The 18,662-nt window shown below is 43.7% G+C and overlaps 1 protein-coding gene and 1 long non-coding RNA gene across 4 annotated transcripts in view; one reads left to right on the plus strand and one right to left on the minus strand.

Moving 5' to 3' along the window:
* Window positions 1-1,531: 1,531 nt before the first annotated feature.
* Window positions 1,532-5,441, plus strand: LOC117284634. Its single transcript, XR_004515731.1, has 3 exons — window positions 1,532-1,913; window positions 2,181-2,485; window positions 4,914-5,441. It is a non-coding gene; the product is annotated as an uncharacterized LOC117284634 (long non-coding RNA).
* Window positions 5,442-10,846: 5,405 nt separating this feature from the next.
* Ndufaf6 (NADH:ubiquinone oxidoreductase complex assembly factor 6) overlaps window positions 10,847-18,662 on the minus strand; it is a 37,693-nt gene continuing 29,877 nt past the window's right edge. For all 3 annotated transcript variants that reach the window (XM_033760052.1, XM_033760050.1, XM_019206826.1), the window contains 3 exons: window positions 16,278-16,334; window positions 14,352-14,492; window positions 10,847-13,190 (listed from right to left, as the gene is read on the minus strand). In XM_033760052.1, coding sequence (XP_033615943.1) covers window positions 14,364-14,492; window positions 16,278-16,334 — 186 coding nt within the window. In that variant the 3' untranslated portion in view covers window positions 10,847-13,190; window positions 14,352-14,363. The remainder of the gene's footprint in view (window positions 13,191-14,351; window positions 14,493-16,277; window positions 16,335-18,662) is intronic.

An 18,662-nucleotide genomic window follows, 5' to 3' on the forward strand; every position in this document is an offset into this window, starting at 1 on the left:
GGTTAGAAGGTAGCGATGAGCCTGCAAAGAAGAGAGAAGTCTGAAAAACACTGTGGAGCAAGGGTCAGTAAACCTGGTGACTAAATGGACATACGCAGAGAAGAGGAGACACCAAAGACAGCTCACTGACTTCTCGCCAGCAAAACAGGCAGAGGAAATGCTCTGCCATTTATAGAAAGGGGAAGTTAGGCAGCAGATCACAGGCTGATAATTACAGACACATGCAGACTGAAAGAGGTGCAAAACCATCTCCAAGGGGTTGGAAACCCAGAGCCACTTTTAGTTTCTGTTCAGGAAAGGAAGTACAGGCAGGTTAAAACCCCAAAGTTCAGACACTCCGTGACCCTGGATCAAGACCAGCCCAGTTTTTCTCAGCCTTTTGGCCAAGACCAAGTGCAAAACCTGGCCCAGTGAGGAGTCAGCGTGCAAGAGGAGCCACACAAGTCAGTCACAGAAAGGACCCCTGGTTCTCTCACATACTCAGTGTGCTTTCAGGGCCGTGCGGAAATGCTGAGACTATTTTCTTTTTGAAAACTTGAAAAGTGGAGACATTTTTTAATGGAGGAAGAATCACATATGAATTCCCACGGCCCCATCACTCACTCTCAACGATTGTCAGACCGTGGCCTTGTTACACCCAACCCTCACCTACTTCTGCATTATTACTGTGAAGCAAATTCCAGGCACTGTAACTTGTACCATAGACATTTCAGTGTGTTCAAAGATATGGACTCTTTTTAAAAACCCACTATACCTTTTAGAAAATTAACAGTGATTTCTTATATGATCAATATCAAGTCATTTAAATTTTCATTTAAAAAATGTTTAGCCAGGCGTGGTGACCCACACCTGTAATCCCAGCACTGGGGAGGCTGAGGCAGGAGGATCGCTGTGAGTTCGAAACCAGCCTGGGCTACATAGTGAGTTCCAGGTCAGTCTCAACTACATTGTGAGACCCTGTCTCAAAAAAAGAAAAAAAAATTGTTTGAATTAGGAGTCACTTGGCAGGTAAGTTTTTATCTCAGGGGATTTCCTCCCTCTCCCTTCCTGCTGTTTGCTACACCCTGTTCTTCCCATACTCTGCGTCTTGCTGACTGGTCACCTTGGTAGCTCTAATATGTCCTATCATCTGGAAGCTGCAATCAGCTTCAGACCCATTTTGGTTTTAAATGATATGCAAAAGGATGGCATGAAGGCGTTAGAAGGAGCTAGAGCAAGGGACGGGAAGTAGCAGGAAATCGGGTAAAGTGACAAGGTCCCTAAGTCAGACCCGAGGGAAGGGGACAGTGAAGGCAGACAGAGAAGCTGGGAGAGCGGGAGGTCAGTTAGGGCGAGGCTGCGGACCCTGTGGTCCCCGAGCGAGCGGAAGGCGCCACTCACCAGTCTCACCTGCTGAGAAAACCCAGCGGGGCGTCGCCTCGGTCTCCGGCGGATTCCTGCAGCCAGGGAGGGAAACCCGGCGGAAATCCGCTCCGGCTCCCTCAGCGCGGACACGCTGCCCGGCCTGCGCAGTCCAGGACGCAGAGGCAGGAGCGTCGGGGCGCGGTCCACCCGGGAGACCCTCGGCCGCGTGGGGGGACCAGGGCGGCTCGAGCTCGGAGGGTCCTCCGGCCTTCTCCACGCCCGCCCTCCCCGCAGTCCCCGCAGCTGCCTCCGCGGTGACAACCTGGCCCGGGCTCCTGCCATCCTGGTGCAGGGCTCCTGCTCCCAGCACCGGGGAGACCCTGATGGCAGCTACATCCCCTCCCTGCTCGTCCGGGCTCTACTCCACATCGCGCAGGGTGCTTGCTGCCAGCGAGGATGTGCGCAGTTCCTAACACTCTGGCCTTCACAGATGTCCTGAACTCCTACCCGACGGGGTCCCAGAGGGTCCTGAAACTGAGATAAGGAACTTAACCCACCCTTCTTGGAGAGTAAGTTAAGAATTTTCAGGACTAGGCAGTAAGGGGCATGGGAAGGGTTTTGTTAGGCAGACGTTAAAAGTCCGCACTCGAAGAAAAGAGTGTAGGCCCTTAAGAGAGATTGGAAGGAAAGGAGCCCAAATTTAACCAAGGGAATGCTGATATGGGTTGCCTTGGGTAACTGACTGGGGCCCAGAGTTGTAGTCTTAAAAGTATAATTTGTAATTATGATTCTCTTATCTCCTGTCTCCCTGTCCTTTATTTTTTATCCTACCTCAGCTCCAGCAGGAAAAAGCAGGGGGTTGCACCACCACACAGATAGGCCAGGCCTCCAGTGGGTACAGCAGGCCAGCCTGGGCCATGCGTGACCAGGCCATGAGTGACCGGACCAGGCGTGACCCTGCGATGCTTCTGGGGCTTTGTCCCACTTCAGTGCAGAGGCAGGAGCTGCTCTCTCTGCCTTGGAGAGTCCTAGGAGAGTCCCAGCGCAAGAGTGTGGCTTCAGACTGAAATGCTGATCAGGACTTCGGAGCCCTAACAGGAAACCTGGGAACCCTGCTCCCCTTCCCCAGGCAGCCCCAACTGTAAGCAAGCTGCAGCCACTGCTCTGGCTTGACAGGGAAGGCCTGTGTTACAGGGTAATTAAGACAAGTACCACAATGTGTAGACTAGTGTAAAGGTAGCACAGCCTCGATCCTGGAGAGTGAGGCTCCTAGGGAATGGGCCCGCGCCTAGGCTCAGACAGGGGTAGGGAGGGCTGTGATGGGGGCAGCTGCCCTGGGCACCCCTAGGTTGGACAGCCCAGCAGGAAGGCCCTGGGGCTTAGATGCTCAGGATAGGGGAGGCAGGAGATAAGGAGAGAAAGGAACCTAAGAGACAGGCATGGTGCTGGTACTGAGATACATGCAGAGATTAACTTCTGAGAAGGAGGAGGTTAAAAATGATCAAAGCTGGAAAAAAAAAAAAAAGATCAAAGCTGGACCAGCATCCTTTGACCCTCTCTTTAAGATAACTACTCCTCTCTCCCTGAGATAACACCAGTCTGTGCAGAGAGAATGGAGGGTTAAAGGGATGGATGTGAAGAGCAGGAAAAAATAAAATAAAACAAAATGTGTCCCAGGTCCCCAAACTCCTACCAGTGCAATTCATGTCCTCATCCAAGGCCCCTAGTAAAACAACTCCAAACAAGTGAAGATGCCGCTGATTCTGAGATGCCCTGGGGTTGCTTGCTAGAGCTGAGCTGGGGAAGTGAGATGACTTCAGCCCTTTGCCATCAAATGTCCCACAAGCCACTTAGCCAATAGCTCTTACAGTGGGAGGAACACGTCTCCACCACCATGCACATTCTTACCTCCTGGAGAACTCTGCCAAGCATGGAGGTATCTGAGGTATTTGTAAATACCTGAGCATTGCTGGGATGCACGTTCTTGTGCCTGTGCAAAGATTGCTAGGCTCAACCCAGGTGAGTGTTGACCTCCTAAATCCCACTGCAGTCCCTGGAGCCCCTAGGACATCCCTGTGATGGTTAGCAAGTCCGCCAGGACACTGGCTAATGACACTGTGCTCGTGCTGCCTTATACTTTAAATAACCATCCGTGGGAGCTAGCTGTGGTGGTACAGGCTGTAACCACAACACTGGAAAGCTGAGGCAGGAAGATTGCAAGTTCAAGCCTAGCCTGAGCAATTTAGCAAAACCCTATCCCCAAGTAAAAAAGACTGGGGAAGTAGCTCAGTGTGAAGGCCCTGGGTTCAATCCTCAGATGGATGAACGAAGGAATGAAGGAACATATCTCTGGATCTAGAGGTGTAGCTCAGAGTAGAGCACAGGCTTAGCATGCACTAGGCCCTGGGTTCGGTGCCCAGCAATAATAAAATAAGATTCCAATACAGAACTAGCATATGTAAGACTAGTTTTAAGGAGGGTGAGATCAGCTTCTACATCACTGGTATTTCTGTTGTAGAAACTTTTTACTGTTTGTTGGTTTTCTAAAATTTGTTTTGTCCCTCTGACTTAGATAAAAAAGGGAAGGTGACTAGAGGGAGAGAAAATGGGAGGAGATCGTGAGAGATCTTCAAAACCACCAACCCAAGAAAAAGGAGGAATGTGGGACCAGAAGGGTTTTGTTTTAATTGCAGTTGAGTTACACAGCCAGAAGCCATGAAAGTAATTATGGCACCAGAAATTCTCTGCCCAGCTTGTAGTTGTTGATACATTTTAATCCTTATGTGTGACATTAACAGTTTTAGTGTATATTCATTATCTGCCATCTGGCCTACTTACTTCAAATACAGCTTCCAAATTTGTGAATTTTTACATGATTTGGCTCTGTTTGTGTATATCTTTTTAATTTCATAATCTAAAGTGGAGAGAAACTCAGCGTTCATTTTTAGAGGGTCATCCTCTGAAGATGAGAGATAGATTTAATAACCTGAAATCATGAAGGTATTCAGGATGGAAAATATTCAAACCTTAAAATCAACAAGATTATAATAGATGAAATCTAATGACCTGACTTTCTCTGAACATGATGAAAATGTGTTAACAGATTAAAATGGAAAAACTCATGTAGGGCTAAGCACCAGCAGTATTCTCAGCAGTTTATAGGAATTAACTCATTTCATCTTCATGAGAATGCTGGGAGTTAGCCCATTTTACAGATGAGAAAGTTGAGTCACAGAGAGATTAAATACTTTTCTAACAGCCAATCACTAAGAAGTAAGAGTGGCAGGTGAGCCCAAGCTGCCTGGTTCTATATGCTATTGTACCTTTCAAAAAAAGAGAGGCCTTCACCTTGGGACACAGCGGTACTAAGGACCCTGCGTGGAGCTGAGTCCCTCCCTGGACACACAGTTCTCAAGTTAAGTCTCCCCGGGGACACGAACAGCTCAGTTGATCTACAGCGGGATAGGTTTCAACTTCAGTGTGGAACACTGAGGACATTTAAAACTGTTCTCAGTGGTAGTAAAGTGAAAGTCTTAGAAAAAAATTAATATTTTGGTTTTTTAATTCAGCAGAAATTTTCAGCTCCACAGCAGCTATGTGGAGGTGCTGCCTTAAAGAAAACGATCATGAGACCCCAGCACAAGGAGGTGCCAGTAGCTCTACAGCGACAACTCTTCTCCTCAGTCGTTTTGGAGCCTGAGAGCTAACAGAGCATAGGCAAGGATACCAGTCTAACACCACCGCCGGGACGCTGGGTGTTCCGTGGCTGATTGATTCGCTGTTGCTTGTTTTCTGTCTTCCACTAGAATATTAGCTCCACGCAGAGAGCCCCCTCCTTTGCCGAGTCCAACGCTACAGAGCAGTGCATGCTACCCAGCAGGTGCTCAGAAAATGAACAGTGCCAGAATGCGTTTACCTTGTTGAGGCTGTATGCAAATAAGAATGTGGAGCATCATGAAGGCCAAAAGTCAGGACATGGTGGGCAATGCTAGGAAATGCTTCAGAGAATCTTGGGTGAGAACTGGGATCTGGGCATGGTACCACACACTATAATCATCTCAGCAACCTGGGAGGCTGAGGCAGGAGGATCCCAACCAAGTTCAAAGCCATCCTGGACAACCTAGCAAGAACCTATCTCTAAATAAATAAAAATAAAAATTAGCAAGGGTCTGTCTCAAAATAACTAAAAATAAAAGGCCTGGGGGTGTAGCTCAATGGTAGAGTGCTTGCCTAAGTCCCCAGCACTGCAAAAAACAAAAAAATCAAACTGAATTTGGTCTTTAAGGCAGCTGCTGAGGAGACATTGCAGTGGAAACCCATTTGCACAGGAATTAAGCAGTAATTACGACACCAACAGCAAGTCCGGCGGTGAATGGAAGGCAGGACTTGACAGCTTTGGGCACTGGCCTGCAGAATGCAAGGACACTGTTAATTCAGTACAACAGGGTCATACTGTCGCACTGTGGCTGCCTCAATCGGAAGCTCTCTCTCACTCATCCTTTGTCCTAAGAGAGCAAAAGGGGCCTTGCATCTCATAAGTGCCCAGTGGTGTTTCTGAGAGCTCAGGCTTGGGGAAAATTACTTAATCACCTAAATTTCTTCACTTGGAAACTGAGGATTCACTAACATCTGGAAGCTCTTAATCACGTGCCAAATGCTGACCAGTGGGGGACACAGCGCGCCCAGTGGTAGGCGGTTCCAGGCTCTCCGTACAATTCCCCGAAACAGGAAGGTGACCGATCCTGTGTGTCCAGGCAGATGAAGCAGGGATGTCTTTTGCCCTCTCCTCCAAGTACCACCCAATTCCCTGGACCTTACACTGAAGAAAGGAGGGCAGAAGGCAGGCCGGCTGGGCACTTTAGGGTCTGCTGTATCAAGGTGTGTATATCTAGATGCCCCCCAACTGTGAGCGGAAATAAACCTCTCCTCCTTTAGTAGTGGGTGCTAGGTGTTGTGTCCAAGACAGGATCCATAGAACAAGCTGGTGACGAGCTCTCTGGGTTTTCTTGCGGCCTTCTAGATCCCACACGTGGTCTGAAGAAGCTGGAAACTCAGAAACACCAAACGGAGCAACTCACAGCTCTGCACAACCCGTTTTTTCTAGTTACTAAGGGTTGTCCCCTGAAGATTTGTGTGCGGGAGGCGTGGTGCCGCCCTGGTGGCTTTGGGTGGTGGGGCGGGGGCTCCGCCCTCTGGACGGGTCGAGGCCACCTCTTGGAGCAGGACTGCTTTAGCTCCTGCAGAAGCAGATTGTCACGGGAGCGCAAGCGTGGCCTCTCCCCACTTTCTCGCTTCCTCTGGGCCATGTGAGTTCTCTTACTCAGGCGCCCACCGTGACACATCCACCACACGACGGTGAAGCCTGGGGGCCCTCACCAGATGCTGCCCTCCTGACTTGCCCTTGTGACTCCCCAGCCACCAGAATCATGAACCAAGTGAGCTTTTCTTTATACAGTACCTTTTGTTACAGCAACACCTAAGACGCAGTACCAAGGGACCAGAGGGGCAGCAGAACAAAGCCAAAAAAAAAAAAAGTCTTTTCACAGTGACTACAGATAGAGCACAGATATAACTGCCACACCAGCCCTGGCCTCCGCCTCCACCAGTGTGATCTTAGAGAAGGCCACTGGGAGCTTGGCCTTGTCACCAGCAGACAGTAAGAAGGGTCCTGCCCCATGGTGTCGGTGCAGTCCCTCCCTGCTGGGTGGGGTCACAGGGGACCTAGTGGTGCTGGACTTTGACCACTGCCCACACCACAGTGAGGTCACACAGCGAGTGGTCACAGGCACCCCTAACTTTCCTGGCCAGGGTGGGGCCCAGCAGAAGCTAAGAGCCCCAAGGTAAAGCTGGGCTTCTGCTCCTCTATGTCCTTGAGACTGGCACTAGGATCAGGGGGACCTTGTGCGGGGAGAAGTCTCACGGACAGGCAGCAGCTCCATCCACATTAAATGAATCCTGAAAATTTACCTGAATGAATATTAATTTAGAAGGAGCTAAGTTATTAGTTTGTCTCAGTCTTTGGTTAAGCCCTGGGCCATGTACACTGCTTCTCTCTGATATGACTCATGTCTGAGGTGACCCAACTCAACCAACTCAAAAGCCTTTTTTTTTTTTTTTTTTTTTTTGGTTAAACTGGGGTCAGTGGCACAAGGGCTCATAAATATTTTAGCTAGGCATGGTAGTGCATGCCTGTAATCCCAGTTACTGGGGAGGCTGAAGCAGGAAGATTCCTAGTTTGAGCCTAGCCTGAGCTATTCAGCAAGAACCTGTCTCAAAATAAACTTAGGACTTGGGAGGTAGTTCAGTGTTCCCTGGGTTAAAAGGGCAGGGGGTAGCTTTCTTCAACACGAAATAAAAACAGAACAGTCAAGATGATTTAAAGCTGTGTAATGTCATTTTTGCTCATACGTATGGACTTGCAGTGTGATTTACAAAGATCTCTAGTTTACCCTCTCTGCTCTTCTGCTGGCTTTTTCAGAGACGGAGGGAAGGACAGAGGGAGGGAAGGAGGAATGGGGAAGAGAGAGAAAGAGAATGAGAAAATAAGCTTTGTTTTTCTTATTCTAGTAAAAGACAGTGAAAGCTACAAGACTGAAATTTGATTTCTCTGCGCTCTATGCTACCCTACTTCAGACAGAGTAATTTTTAAAAACCTGAGGGCTGGGGACTTAGCTCAGTGGTTCCACTGACTGCTTTGCAAGCGCAATGGCCTGAGTTTGATCCCCAGTACAAAACAAAACAAAACAAAAACGAAAAACAGACTTCTAAAAATAAACAAGAGAGTGACTACTCACAAAGTATTTTTTCCAAAAGTATTTATTTATTTTTAATTAATTTATATTTTTTTGGTACAGGGGATTGAACTCAGGACCTTAGGCAGGCAGTAATGGAACCACTGAGCTAAATCCCCGGCCCCCAAAAAGTATTTTTAGTAGAAAGGCTTTAACAGAAAGTTTCTTTAAAAGGTGACCTCCAGTTTCTGAAAATACCTTTCAGATCCAAATACACCTGGAAACTGAACCTATGCTTGGCTTTTCAACTCTCACGGCCTTGGCAGCCATCTGTGGCCCCACGCCTCATGCTTTGCCTCAGACTAACTCCACGCAGATTCAAATGCAGGAAAATAAAAACATGAAAGTATTAAAGGAAATTGTAGGAAGAAAGTTTGTTTTTTTCAAGATCTTGAAGTAGAGAAAGAATTAAACCAATGGATAAACAAATGGCTTTTAAATATATAAAACGATGCTCCCACCATCCACACGAGAGACAGCCTAAACGGTCATAAGCAGTGGCAGAAAAGGCATAAATCTTGCACCCCTCTCCGCCCAGGCACTCCCTGTGAATGCCACCGACGGTTACGTCAGCTCTCCAGAGAACAGCGCACGGGAGATGGCTTCAACACTTCATTTGGTAACTAAAGGAAAGGCCAACCTTGTAAGGCTGGAGCCCTCAAGTTCATCTGGATTATGACTGCAAAATAAGAGAGAACGTATTAAAATGATCTTCTGTAGAATAAAAATATTAAGTAATTTTTCTAATGTACCCCTTTTTTACAGTGTATTGTGAGCTATGATGCAGATTAGAAACAACGCATCGAACCTGCCATTGTTGTACGAGAAGAACTGGACGGACAGAGACAAAAATGTTAATGGTGGTTCTCTTTCCTCATGAAAATTGTATGTGATTTTTAAAATAATTAACCTCTACACCTTTGTATTTTCTCCCCAAGATTTCTACAATGAGACAGATGAGTTGCTTGTAAAGACAAATATATTAATTATTTTACAATACCAAAGAGTATATTATATACAGCCCCCAAAGCAAGTCTTAGGCCTATTTCTAATGACCACACTGAATAGCTTATAAGAAAAGGGTAGAGGCAGTATTTACGTTAAGTGAGAAATTTCTCAACTTATGAATCAAATTAGAAAATTAACATTATATAAAACTGCAGCAGAAAGAAAAAATATGTAGACTATAGTGAAATAGCTTCTCAAATAGTTAATGCTGGATTCCTAAAGAATTCTGGTAGCACCCATAAAAGAGATCTTGTGGTTTTGAAAGCTCTTGAACTTGTTCACTGAAAAATTCATTATGTAGTACCATGTTTAAAGACACAGGATATTATTATATAACTAACCAGCTGGGAAGATTAATCATGATTAAAAAATAAAAGGGAAAACACAGTACGTCAAAGCAACACTGTTTAATGAGGAAAGGAAAATAATATTCATGCAGGGGAATAAAGAATCCACCCACAGACTTAGCAAATAACCATGAGGACACTATCTTATATCTGATTCAAAGGCTTTACTAACCCAAATACACATTTACAATTACAATTATTTAAAAATAATTTAAATACCCATGAGCAGATCACAAATACGTTAGGAGTCATCTGAGTACTTACCTGGTGTCATCCCTAACGTCCAAACGCCATAATGTGATGTGATTTCCCTCTCCAGCCCCACCTTTCCCTCCGTCCTGCTTCCCAGTTGTACCAGTGACTTAGCTTCTTGGGTGCCCTATACCTTCCCCAGCTAGCACGTCTTGGACGCACACTTCCAGTTCATCCTTCGCCTGTTAGTCCCAGCCCCAGTGAACAGATTCGGAGAGTCGCACTGTGCCACATTTGTTCAGACCACCAGCATTTTTGGAGCACGCTGAGGATCTATGGTACATTCTGGGGATTCTGTCTCGCCATCAAGGAAACTTGGGTGAGGGTGAGAGAAAGGTGTAAACAATAATTAAAATATAGTAGCATTTCGGAAGAAAGCATGGCTGCTCTTTCTGAAGCCAGCCTCAAGCTGTACATCACTTGTAATTAATCCACTAGCCAGCAATTCTCTGTAGTCAATGGCGGCCCACTCAAGGGTTTACAGAGTGAGCAGGGAACGTGAACGTCTGAATGGGACTGGGCATGAGGCAGGAACTCATGCTAGGACCAGCAGCCAATGGGAGAGCATGTGTCCTGTCTAAAAGCATTCGAGTTCTTTTCAAATGTCATGCCTGCAAAATAAAGTATGTCGCAGGCCTAATCTGGTTCAGGCTGCTGGGCTGTCACTTCTGTATAAATGTGTTCATGGTATTTGTTATTTATGAGATGTAGGTTATTATTCAAATTACTTTACATGTCTGACCGTATTTGTTCTTCACAAATACTGAGGCTGACACGATTTTATGTATTTTATAAACTTGCTGAGGTTACACGTGGGCAGGAGGGCAGGAAGGCAGGGCAGGTACTAAACCAGGCAGTCAGTCTCCTCCAGAATCCACTCTCTAGGGCAGTGTTTTACATCACTATACTCTATTGCTCTGCATTTAAACTCTTTTCAATGTCTTTCAGCTTTTACTAAAGTATATCACACATTTAATAGTCTATTGGGGGCTGGGGATTTAGCTCAGTGGTTCCACCGCCAGTTTCAAAAAAAAAAGTCTATTGTGCTACTATTCCTTTTTGCTGTTGAACAAATTCTTTTTAACTGGTATGTATGTATCTATCTATTCACTGTTCTATAAATATAGTCATATTCCCCATCTACCACCACTTTTCTCACTTGAAGGGTCTTTTTTTTTTTGTACCAGGGATCAAACTCAGGACCTTGTGCTTGTAAGGCAGGGACATTGCCACTGAGCTAAATCCCCAGCTCATGAAGGGTCTCAATTTTTCAGATATAATTTTACAGTTATCCAAGAAATGCACATTCCCTAAAGGAGAAAGCAGATAGAGTGTCCACATTATTTTAATGTATTCAGCCCTCGTCTGCTCTTCCCTCCTTCTGACCCATTTCCAGTAGCCTCCTCAGCTCTGGGTGTATGTGGTTTCTTGCTCTGTTCTCCTTACAGAAAGAAACAGTAGGATAATATTTTGTTTCACTTTATTTTCAATAACCATCTGCATAATGTTTACAACTCTGTGGATCTTTCTGTGGAAGCAATTAGGTCAGCCTCTTCACAGAGATCCAATTTGTACCACCTAAAACAAACGCAAGCAAGGGCACATAAGGATTCGCTGAAATGGGCAAAATACAAACTCCCCAGTCTTTGATCTTAATTCAAAGTGGTTTCACTAGACCAGAGGATGTGGCCACTTTTTATTCACAAGCTTTCTTTAGAACGCTGGAGGTTACATTCTGTTCTTTGTATATCCTGCTCCTTTGGCCAGGACCTCCCCACAAGAAAGCCCACACTCTCCAAGCCCAGGCTCCTACCCAACTTTCCTGATGCATTCACAAGCTGCCTCCTCTGGGAAACCTTCTCTGACTGCCAAGGCAGGTAAGTGCCTTGTATACACTCAGTAGCCAACACTCGAGACCCTTTTCAACCTCCTATTTCTCTCTCATCTAATTTGTACTTGGAATTTATGTAGTAATTACTTTTTAACCTAATCTATACCTGAAATTTATGCAGTAATATTTATTTGTGAAAAAAGTCATGCCCTTGAGCTTTTACACTTGGCACTTTATATTACAAGTCTCAAGAATGGTAAAAATAATGGGCTTTGGCCTGCAGCTCCAGTACTAGTGCTGTGTGACCTTGAACTTAGTATCTCTGAGATAGTTTCATCAGTTGGAAGATAAAGACTTACTTCACTGCAAGGAAAAAAACACAGAAATGCAAATTACACCACCTGTCCAAGCTCACGTTCAGTAGGTGTTATCTACTATTACATTTCTCAACAATTATTTAATTTCATCTAAAAGAAAGGCTTAAACAAAAAGAGACAAAGAATGCTGCCAATGATGAAGAACTGCCCATGCCAGGCATGGTAGCATATCCCTGTAATCCCCACTACTGGAGAGGATGAGGCAGCAGGATAGCAAGTTCAATGCTAACCTGGGCAACTTAGTGAGAACTTGTCTCAAAATAAAATTTAAAACGGTTAGGTCCATGATGCATGTAATTATTATGTGTCACAAGTATATACTACTAAAAAATGCCAAAAAGGGGAATGGTGGTAGCTGGGGGGATGTAACTCACTGTTAGTGTGCTTGTGAGCATGCACCAAAAAGCAAACAAACACTCCGTAACTTCTTTCTCAGTGATAGGCAACTTTACCTACATGTAGACTGACCTGTATTTTGTACTTAATATTTGTTACTGGTTGCTCTCTACCTATTCAGTAACAAGATGCATCTAAATATTTGAAAATTTTACCTGATGCCTTTAAAATACTAATAAAAACCTAGAGATTTAAAAATAAAAAAGAATGTTGGCACCATCTTAGGGAGTATTTTATGCCAGGAAATTAATAGGTTGGTAAATGCCCCTACTACTTCATTTTTTTTTTCTAGGAGATTGGTAAATTTAGTTCATACAAATCTCTATGCCATCGAATCTAAAATGGCTTAGAAAGTATTCTGAAATTACCTACTTAATATTAAGTTGGCTTCTGAGCCAGTAAAGAATCCAGTAATCCAGCTGAGTGTTTTAGAACCCTTCTGTTTTAAGACCCTGAGATAGGAGCCAAGATATTTAGCAGCTGATTATTGCTCAATTTAACCTGGGAAGACCAGCAGATAATGCTAACAAAGACTCTCTCAAATGAACTCTCCAACCCTAGGCCACTTAGACTCTCAAGAGGAAACATGTCCCATTTCCTTGCACGTGCCTTTGAAGATAAGTTACAAGGCTCTCTAAAGCCCCAGAACTGAACAAGAGGATGTTCTTTCAGCATCAACATCAACTAAAAGTATGCTGATATGCACAACCACATTGCACATTTGCTCAATTAAACACTGATTGATTTCTACTTGCTCTACATCAGAAGCTTGCTCTGGGCACCGAGGGATGATCTGGTGAATGAAACAATATCGTCTTGCCTTTGAAGAGCTCTCAGGTTGAATCTGCAAAAAGGTAATATTTTAAGCCATTATGAACCCACAACTTAAATATGCACAATTCATACCTGAAACCAAAGACTTCAGAGAAATGGAACGAATACACTAGAGATGCCTGAGCAGGAGACAAGACCACTAAAAGTGCAGAAAAAAAAGGGAACTGGCATAATCTTGTCCTTAAGAAGAGACTTATGCAGATTCAAAGTTTACCAATTAATCCAATATTAATAGCAATGTAAATTATTGAAATTTTTCCCAGTTGATACCCATTTTATAATTTAAAATTTCAATTACCAAAAGACTGACTTTTTTAATAGGGTTAAGATCAAGTAAGTAATACACACAAATATCATATATATGTAGGTATATCGATCATGGTGCTTATCACTGGGAAGCTTAATGCGTAATACTTTTTAAAAAGTATACCCCTTAATGGATAGTGATACAATTTTGCTAATAAAAATCACAATATAAATACACATTTTGTCAATGCAGTTTTGTTCACGATCATGAAAATGCTGCACAACAGACTGAAACAGTGGAATTCACAAGAAAGTAAAAGCTTCTGGACTGGCCAGACATAAAATCAAATTAGGAAGCCAGCTCTTACTAGCAGCTGCCTCACCTTGTTTTATCATCATGGATAAATTTTCACACAAGGTTGCAAAGATTAAATGTTAGGGATATAAAGCCCTCAACACAGTGACTGAGATTCCTCAAGGGCTAAGTTCACTCCTAATGATTCCTAAATAAGTGCACTTTCCAGCTATACTGAACACATGAGCTTCGGCTGTAAATCCCAGGGCTAACTTGGCCGGCTTTCCCTTTCCTTCCTCAAGGGGAAGTGAGGGAAAGAGGATGACATTTCCTCTACCTCCCAGGGTCTCTGAATTCTCAGAGATGGCACCGTAGCCACTGCTTGGGCTCATGGTGCCTGATGGCAGACTTTCAGGAGGGTCTCTAATTCCACAACAAATCCATACCACTTCTGTGAGCTGTGCAACACCCACCCAAGAATTCCTTTTCTCCTTCAGGAAACAGATACAGTATCTGTTGTTTCTAAACTAAAAACAACAACAAAAAAAAAAAAAAAAAAAAAAAAACAAAAAAAAACTAACTAGTATACTTTTGTAAACAAATAAACTGAAAGTAAATCAACATCCATACCAGGCAGTTATTTTAATATCTTTTCCTCCATGACTGAATATATAAAGATAAAGGAAGTAATGTATTCTTCTGCTGTAAAGATGGGTGGAATATATCAAAATCCACTCGCTGAATTTTCTTTAAATAATCCTCTAGGGAAACCTGAAAAAAGAGAATAGTAGCTACTAGATGTTAAAATGATCAAGACTTTCCAACAAACTAAAGAAAAATTACCACTATTAAGGCTATTTTGAGATAGTATTCTATCTAGTAAGAATTTAATGAGACTCAAAAAGGGAGAGGGAAAATAAAGTAACCGCCCAAGAAGTTTCTATTAGACCAACAGGAGTATCACAATGCTACTACTAAAAAGCCCAAGCCTCTTCTAACATCATGCATAACATTCCGGCCAAGACTTAAGGTCTTACAACTAGAGTCTGTGGAATAAAAACGAGATGTTTCAGCTGGGAGTGTAATCAGTGGTGGAGCACATGATTAGCACAAATGAGGACCCTGGATTCAATCCCCAGCACCAAAAAAAAAAAAAGATTTTTAATCATGGAAAAGAAAACATTCTTCCCACAAATGCAGTGTTCTGAGGAAGTTCAAGTCATCTTTTAAAAAATTATTTTGTGAAAAGTTTAATGGGTCTGCATGTTCTTTCTACAAAACATGATTTCTAACCAGGGAGAATAATCACAGGTCTCTATAAATGTCACCCCATAAATGTGACAAAGTTTTTACAGGGTAGAGGCAAGATGGAAAACACCATAGTACTATGTTTTTTTTATTTTCTGTAATTTTTTATTAATTTATAAATTTTTATTTTATTTTAATAGCTTTCCTATTAAACAAGGAAGTCAGTTTGGCACTCTGCAATTCTGAGGCACAACTCCCTTCTCAGCTCATGTGCACAGCGCCCCCTAGAGTTCCGCAGCGCAGAACCTGGGTGATCTGGTTGCAGCCTACAGATTCTTTAATACAGAGAAAGAAAACAAAAGTACTGTACTTTCTTACAGATTTTTTTATACTCAGAAAAACAAAAGTAGTACTTATTTTCTAAAAACCTAATTGTATGTGTATATACAACAGGAAATACAGTATCTACATGAAAATGCAGTGGCTTTGTTTTATATTAGCAAGTCTTGGACACAACCCAGAAATTCTTCAACAAGAAAAATAAATTGTTCATAAAATAAAATAAACTGTGGTGAAATGAAAGTATGACAACTAGGCACAATATGGAAAAATCTTAGAAACTTAAGACTATATGTGTCCTAGAAGACATAAATAGAACATTATTATAATTTCTCTATATATTTTGGAACAATGGCTTCCTAAATTGGCTACACATCAGAATGTCGTGGGAACTTTTTTTTTTTAACTTGGAAAACTTTTAAAATCACAGATTCTCCTAGGAATGGCTCTTTCCTCAATCCCAAGAATCTTATTTAGTAAGAAGGCATGAGGAATCTACGCTTTTAAAAAGATTTCAATGCACCCGGCTAAGCACGGTCTGCGATCCACTTTCTGGAGCCAGTGCTACCACACAGTGGTGTCATTATAGGGGAAAAACCTAAGAGAACAGGAAGAACTGCCTTCTTAGCACTAAGTAGCCTAACAATCCTATGAGGTGCTTTCTCATTTTATTCCCATTTTATCTGTGGGTAAACTGAGGGTCCTATGGCAAGTAAAAGGCAAAGCAGACTCAACCCACTACAGTCTGGCTTCAGAGTCGATGCAATGACAACTTTGCTCACCAACCCCTGGAAACACATGTGACTGTCATCAAAAGTATCATGTAACGAATAAAGTTCAACATAAGGGAGAGAAATAAAACCAAAGACTCCAAATGAAAGAACTGCGCTTGGGACTTCATGAAATACAGAAAGAGATTACACACATCTGCTTCACTAATTATATAGCCTTTTCTGCTAAAGTACTTACTGTTTGAAGAAAGGCAGGAAATGCTTTCACAGGAACACTTTTGTGGAAGGACCTAGCCTAAAAAGGAAAAAAAAAAAAAAAGGAAACTGGTTTGAACCATTTCACAAATAAACACTCTCCCTGTGAAAGAGAACACAAAGCAGCAACAGCAGATGAACAGTGTGACTGTGGCCTCTCCAGAAGCAAGAAAATAGCTCGAGCTGTCAGTTAACTATGACTAGTTTCCAAAGCCAAATGGACTCAGGAAAAAGTAACTAGTGTACAATACTGAAAATTCCATTCTTTCTTAAGGATTGGCGTTGGCATTTTCCAACAACCTTACACCACCTCATAACTCTGACAGTCTAAGGCTGGAATAAGGGGTAAATGAAGAGATGCCTCCCTAGTTTGGACTGGCATGACCTCCTATTTAGATGAGAAGAAGATCCTCCTGCCTCCGTGCTCCAAACCTTTAACTCATTCCATGCAGACAGGCACTGTGATGTCCTCACATTATTACTTTGTCTTTACTTTCTTTAACTTCACTCTCTGGCAGACCATCTCTCAGTCATTCATACTGGGAGTCAGAGACTCTCCTCTCTCCACACCTAGCCCAACCAACTCCCTACTACTCTGGGCTCTGAACACCGGGGGCACTCAGGCCAATGCCCACCATCCTGCATCTGCCAGGCCCGTTCTTGTCCTGTCTTTGTATCATCCCTTATGTCAAAAGAGCACATACTGCCTCTGCCTCCTGACTCGCTGCACTCTGGCTTTACCCCCACAGACTACTAAAACTGCTCAAACGTCATCCATGATTTAGTAATTATCACAGTCGTTTTTCTCTTCAATTTCTCTGCAGCATACAAAACTCTGATATTCCCTTCCTCCTTTGGTTTTTAAGATACTGACTCTCAGTTTTCCTTTTCCTTCTTCCTAAGAAATGGCTCTTTCTCTTTATACTGATCAATGGGGGTGACCCTCACGGTCCCACCCCTGGTCCTCTTATCTAGATGTTTTCCTCCTTCAGCAACCTCAGGGAGGTTCTCCGTCTACACTGAGAGCTTTAACCAGAGCTGTCTGTACGCATGACTCCCAATCTCCAGGCTTGACCTCTTTCATGTCACAACCCTTTACTCCTCATCAGCTCATTTTGCTAAATGACCTCTAATGCCCTCAGGTTCAAGTACAGTATGTCAAGCAGCCAGTCTGAAGTCCAAAGATCAGCATCAAGCACATCATTGTTTTTTCTTTCTTTCTTTCTTTCTTTTTTTTTTTTTGGTACCGGGGATTGAACTCAGGACCTTGTGCTTGCAAGGCAGGCGGTGGCACCACTGAGCTAAATCCCCGGCCCTCGTCACTGCCTTTTTATGGCATCTTTGAGTGGCACCATCATCATGTGAATTCTTTGTATAATCTTTGGCTTTCCCCCTTCCTGATTTGCCAAAATCCAATCAAGCACTTATCAAGTCTCACTGACTCTGCTTCCGTTGTGTGTATGAACACACATAAACATCTACTCTCTAAATCATACTTTTCCCCTCTCTTACGTCTCCTAAGTGATCTCCTAACCCTCACAGTCTTGTTTCCATAGTGAAGGCAGTTTCCTACCACACAACCCTAATATCACCAACCTACACCTGTAATCCCAGCATTCAGGAGGAGAAGCAGGAAGATTGTTGGGTTTTTTGTTTGTTTCTTTTGGTACCAGGGATCAAACTCAGGACATTGCACTTGCAAGGTAGGCCGTGTCACCACTGAGCTAAATCCCTGGTCCTAAGGAAGACTGCTAAGTTCAAGCCTGAGTGAGTTTAAGACCAGTGTGGACTACCTAGTGAGATCCTGTCTCAGAAACACTAATTTAGCAATAAGGAGACTACTGTATTACAGCAGGCAGAACAGAGCCAAATTAAAACAAGAGAAGCAGTAACAGGATGGGGAGGGCTTTAAGGTGATAATGAGTGCAGACCACTCATTCAACCAGTTAATCTAGGAGAGGAACAAGGGGCGAGCTCCCAGAGAGGGGGCAGGAAGCACCAGCTGAGGACATGAGGTCCTGGGAGAGCGAAGAGATGTGAGCAGCCACGGCACACACCAAGCAGAACAGCCCACCTGAGAAAGCCCAGGCATGGCAACCCAGCCACAGGTACATGCACCTGCTTAGGGAGGGAAGAGGAGGGTTTTTAGTGGGAAAAGTTTACAATAGTCCCCGAGATAAATCGCCTGGAAATCCAATGGCACCGGGCGTGATGACGCATGCCTGTAATCCAGCACTTGGGAGGCTGAGGCAGGAGGATCTCTGTGAGTTTGAGATCAGCCTGGGGTACATAGTGAGTTCCAGGGCAGTCTCAACTGCATAGCGAGACCCTGACTCAAAAAAAAAAAAAAAAAAAAAAAAAAAAAAAC

Source organism: Fukomys damarensis, unplaced genomic scaffold, assembly GCF_012274545.1.
Source record: "Fukomys damarensis isolate Sample0158 unplaced genomic scaffold, DMR_v1.0_HiC HiC_scaffold_5, whole genome shotgun sequence".
NCBI classification, from domain to species: Eukaryota; Metazoa; Chordata; class Mammalia; order Rodentia; family Bathyergidae; genus Fukomys; species Fukomys damarensis.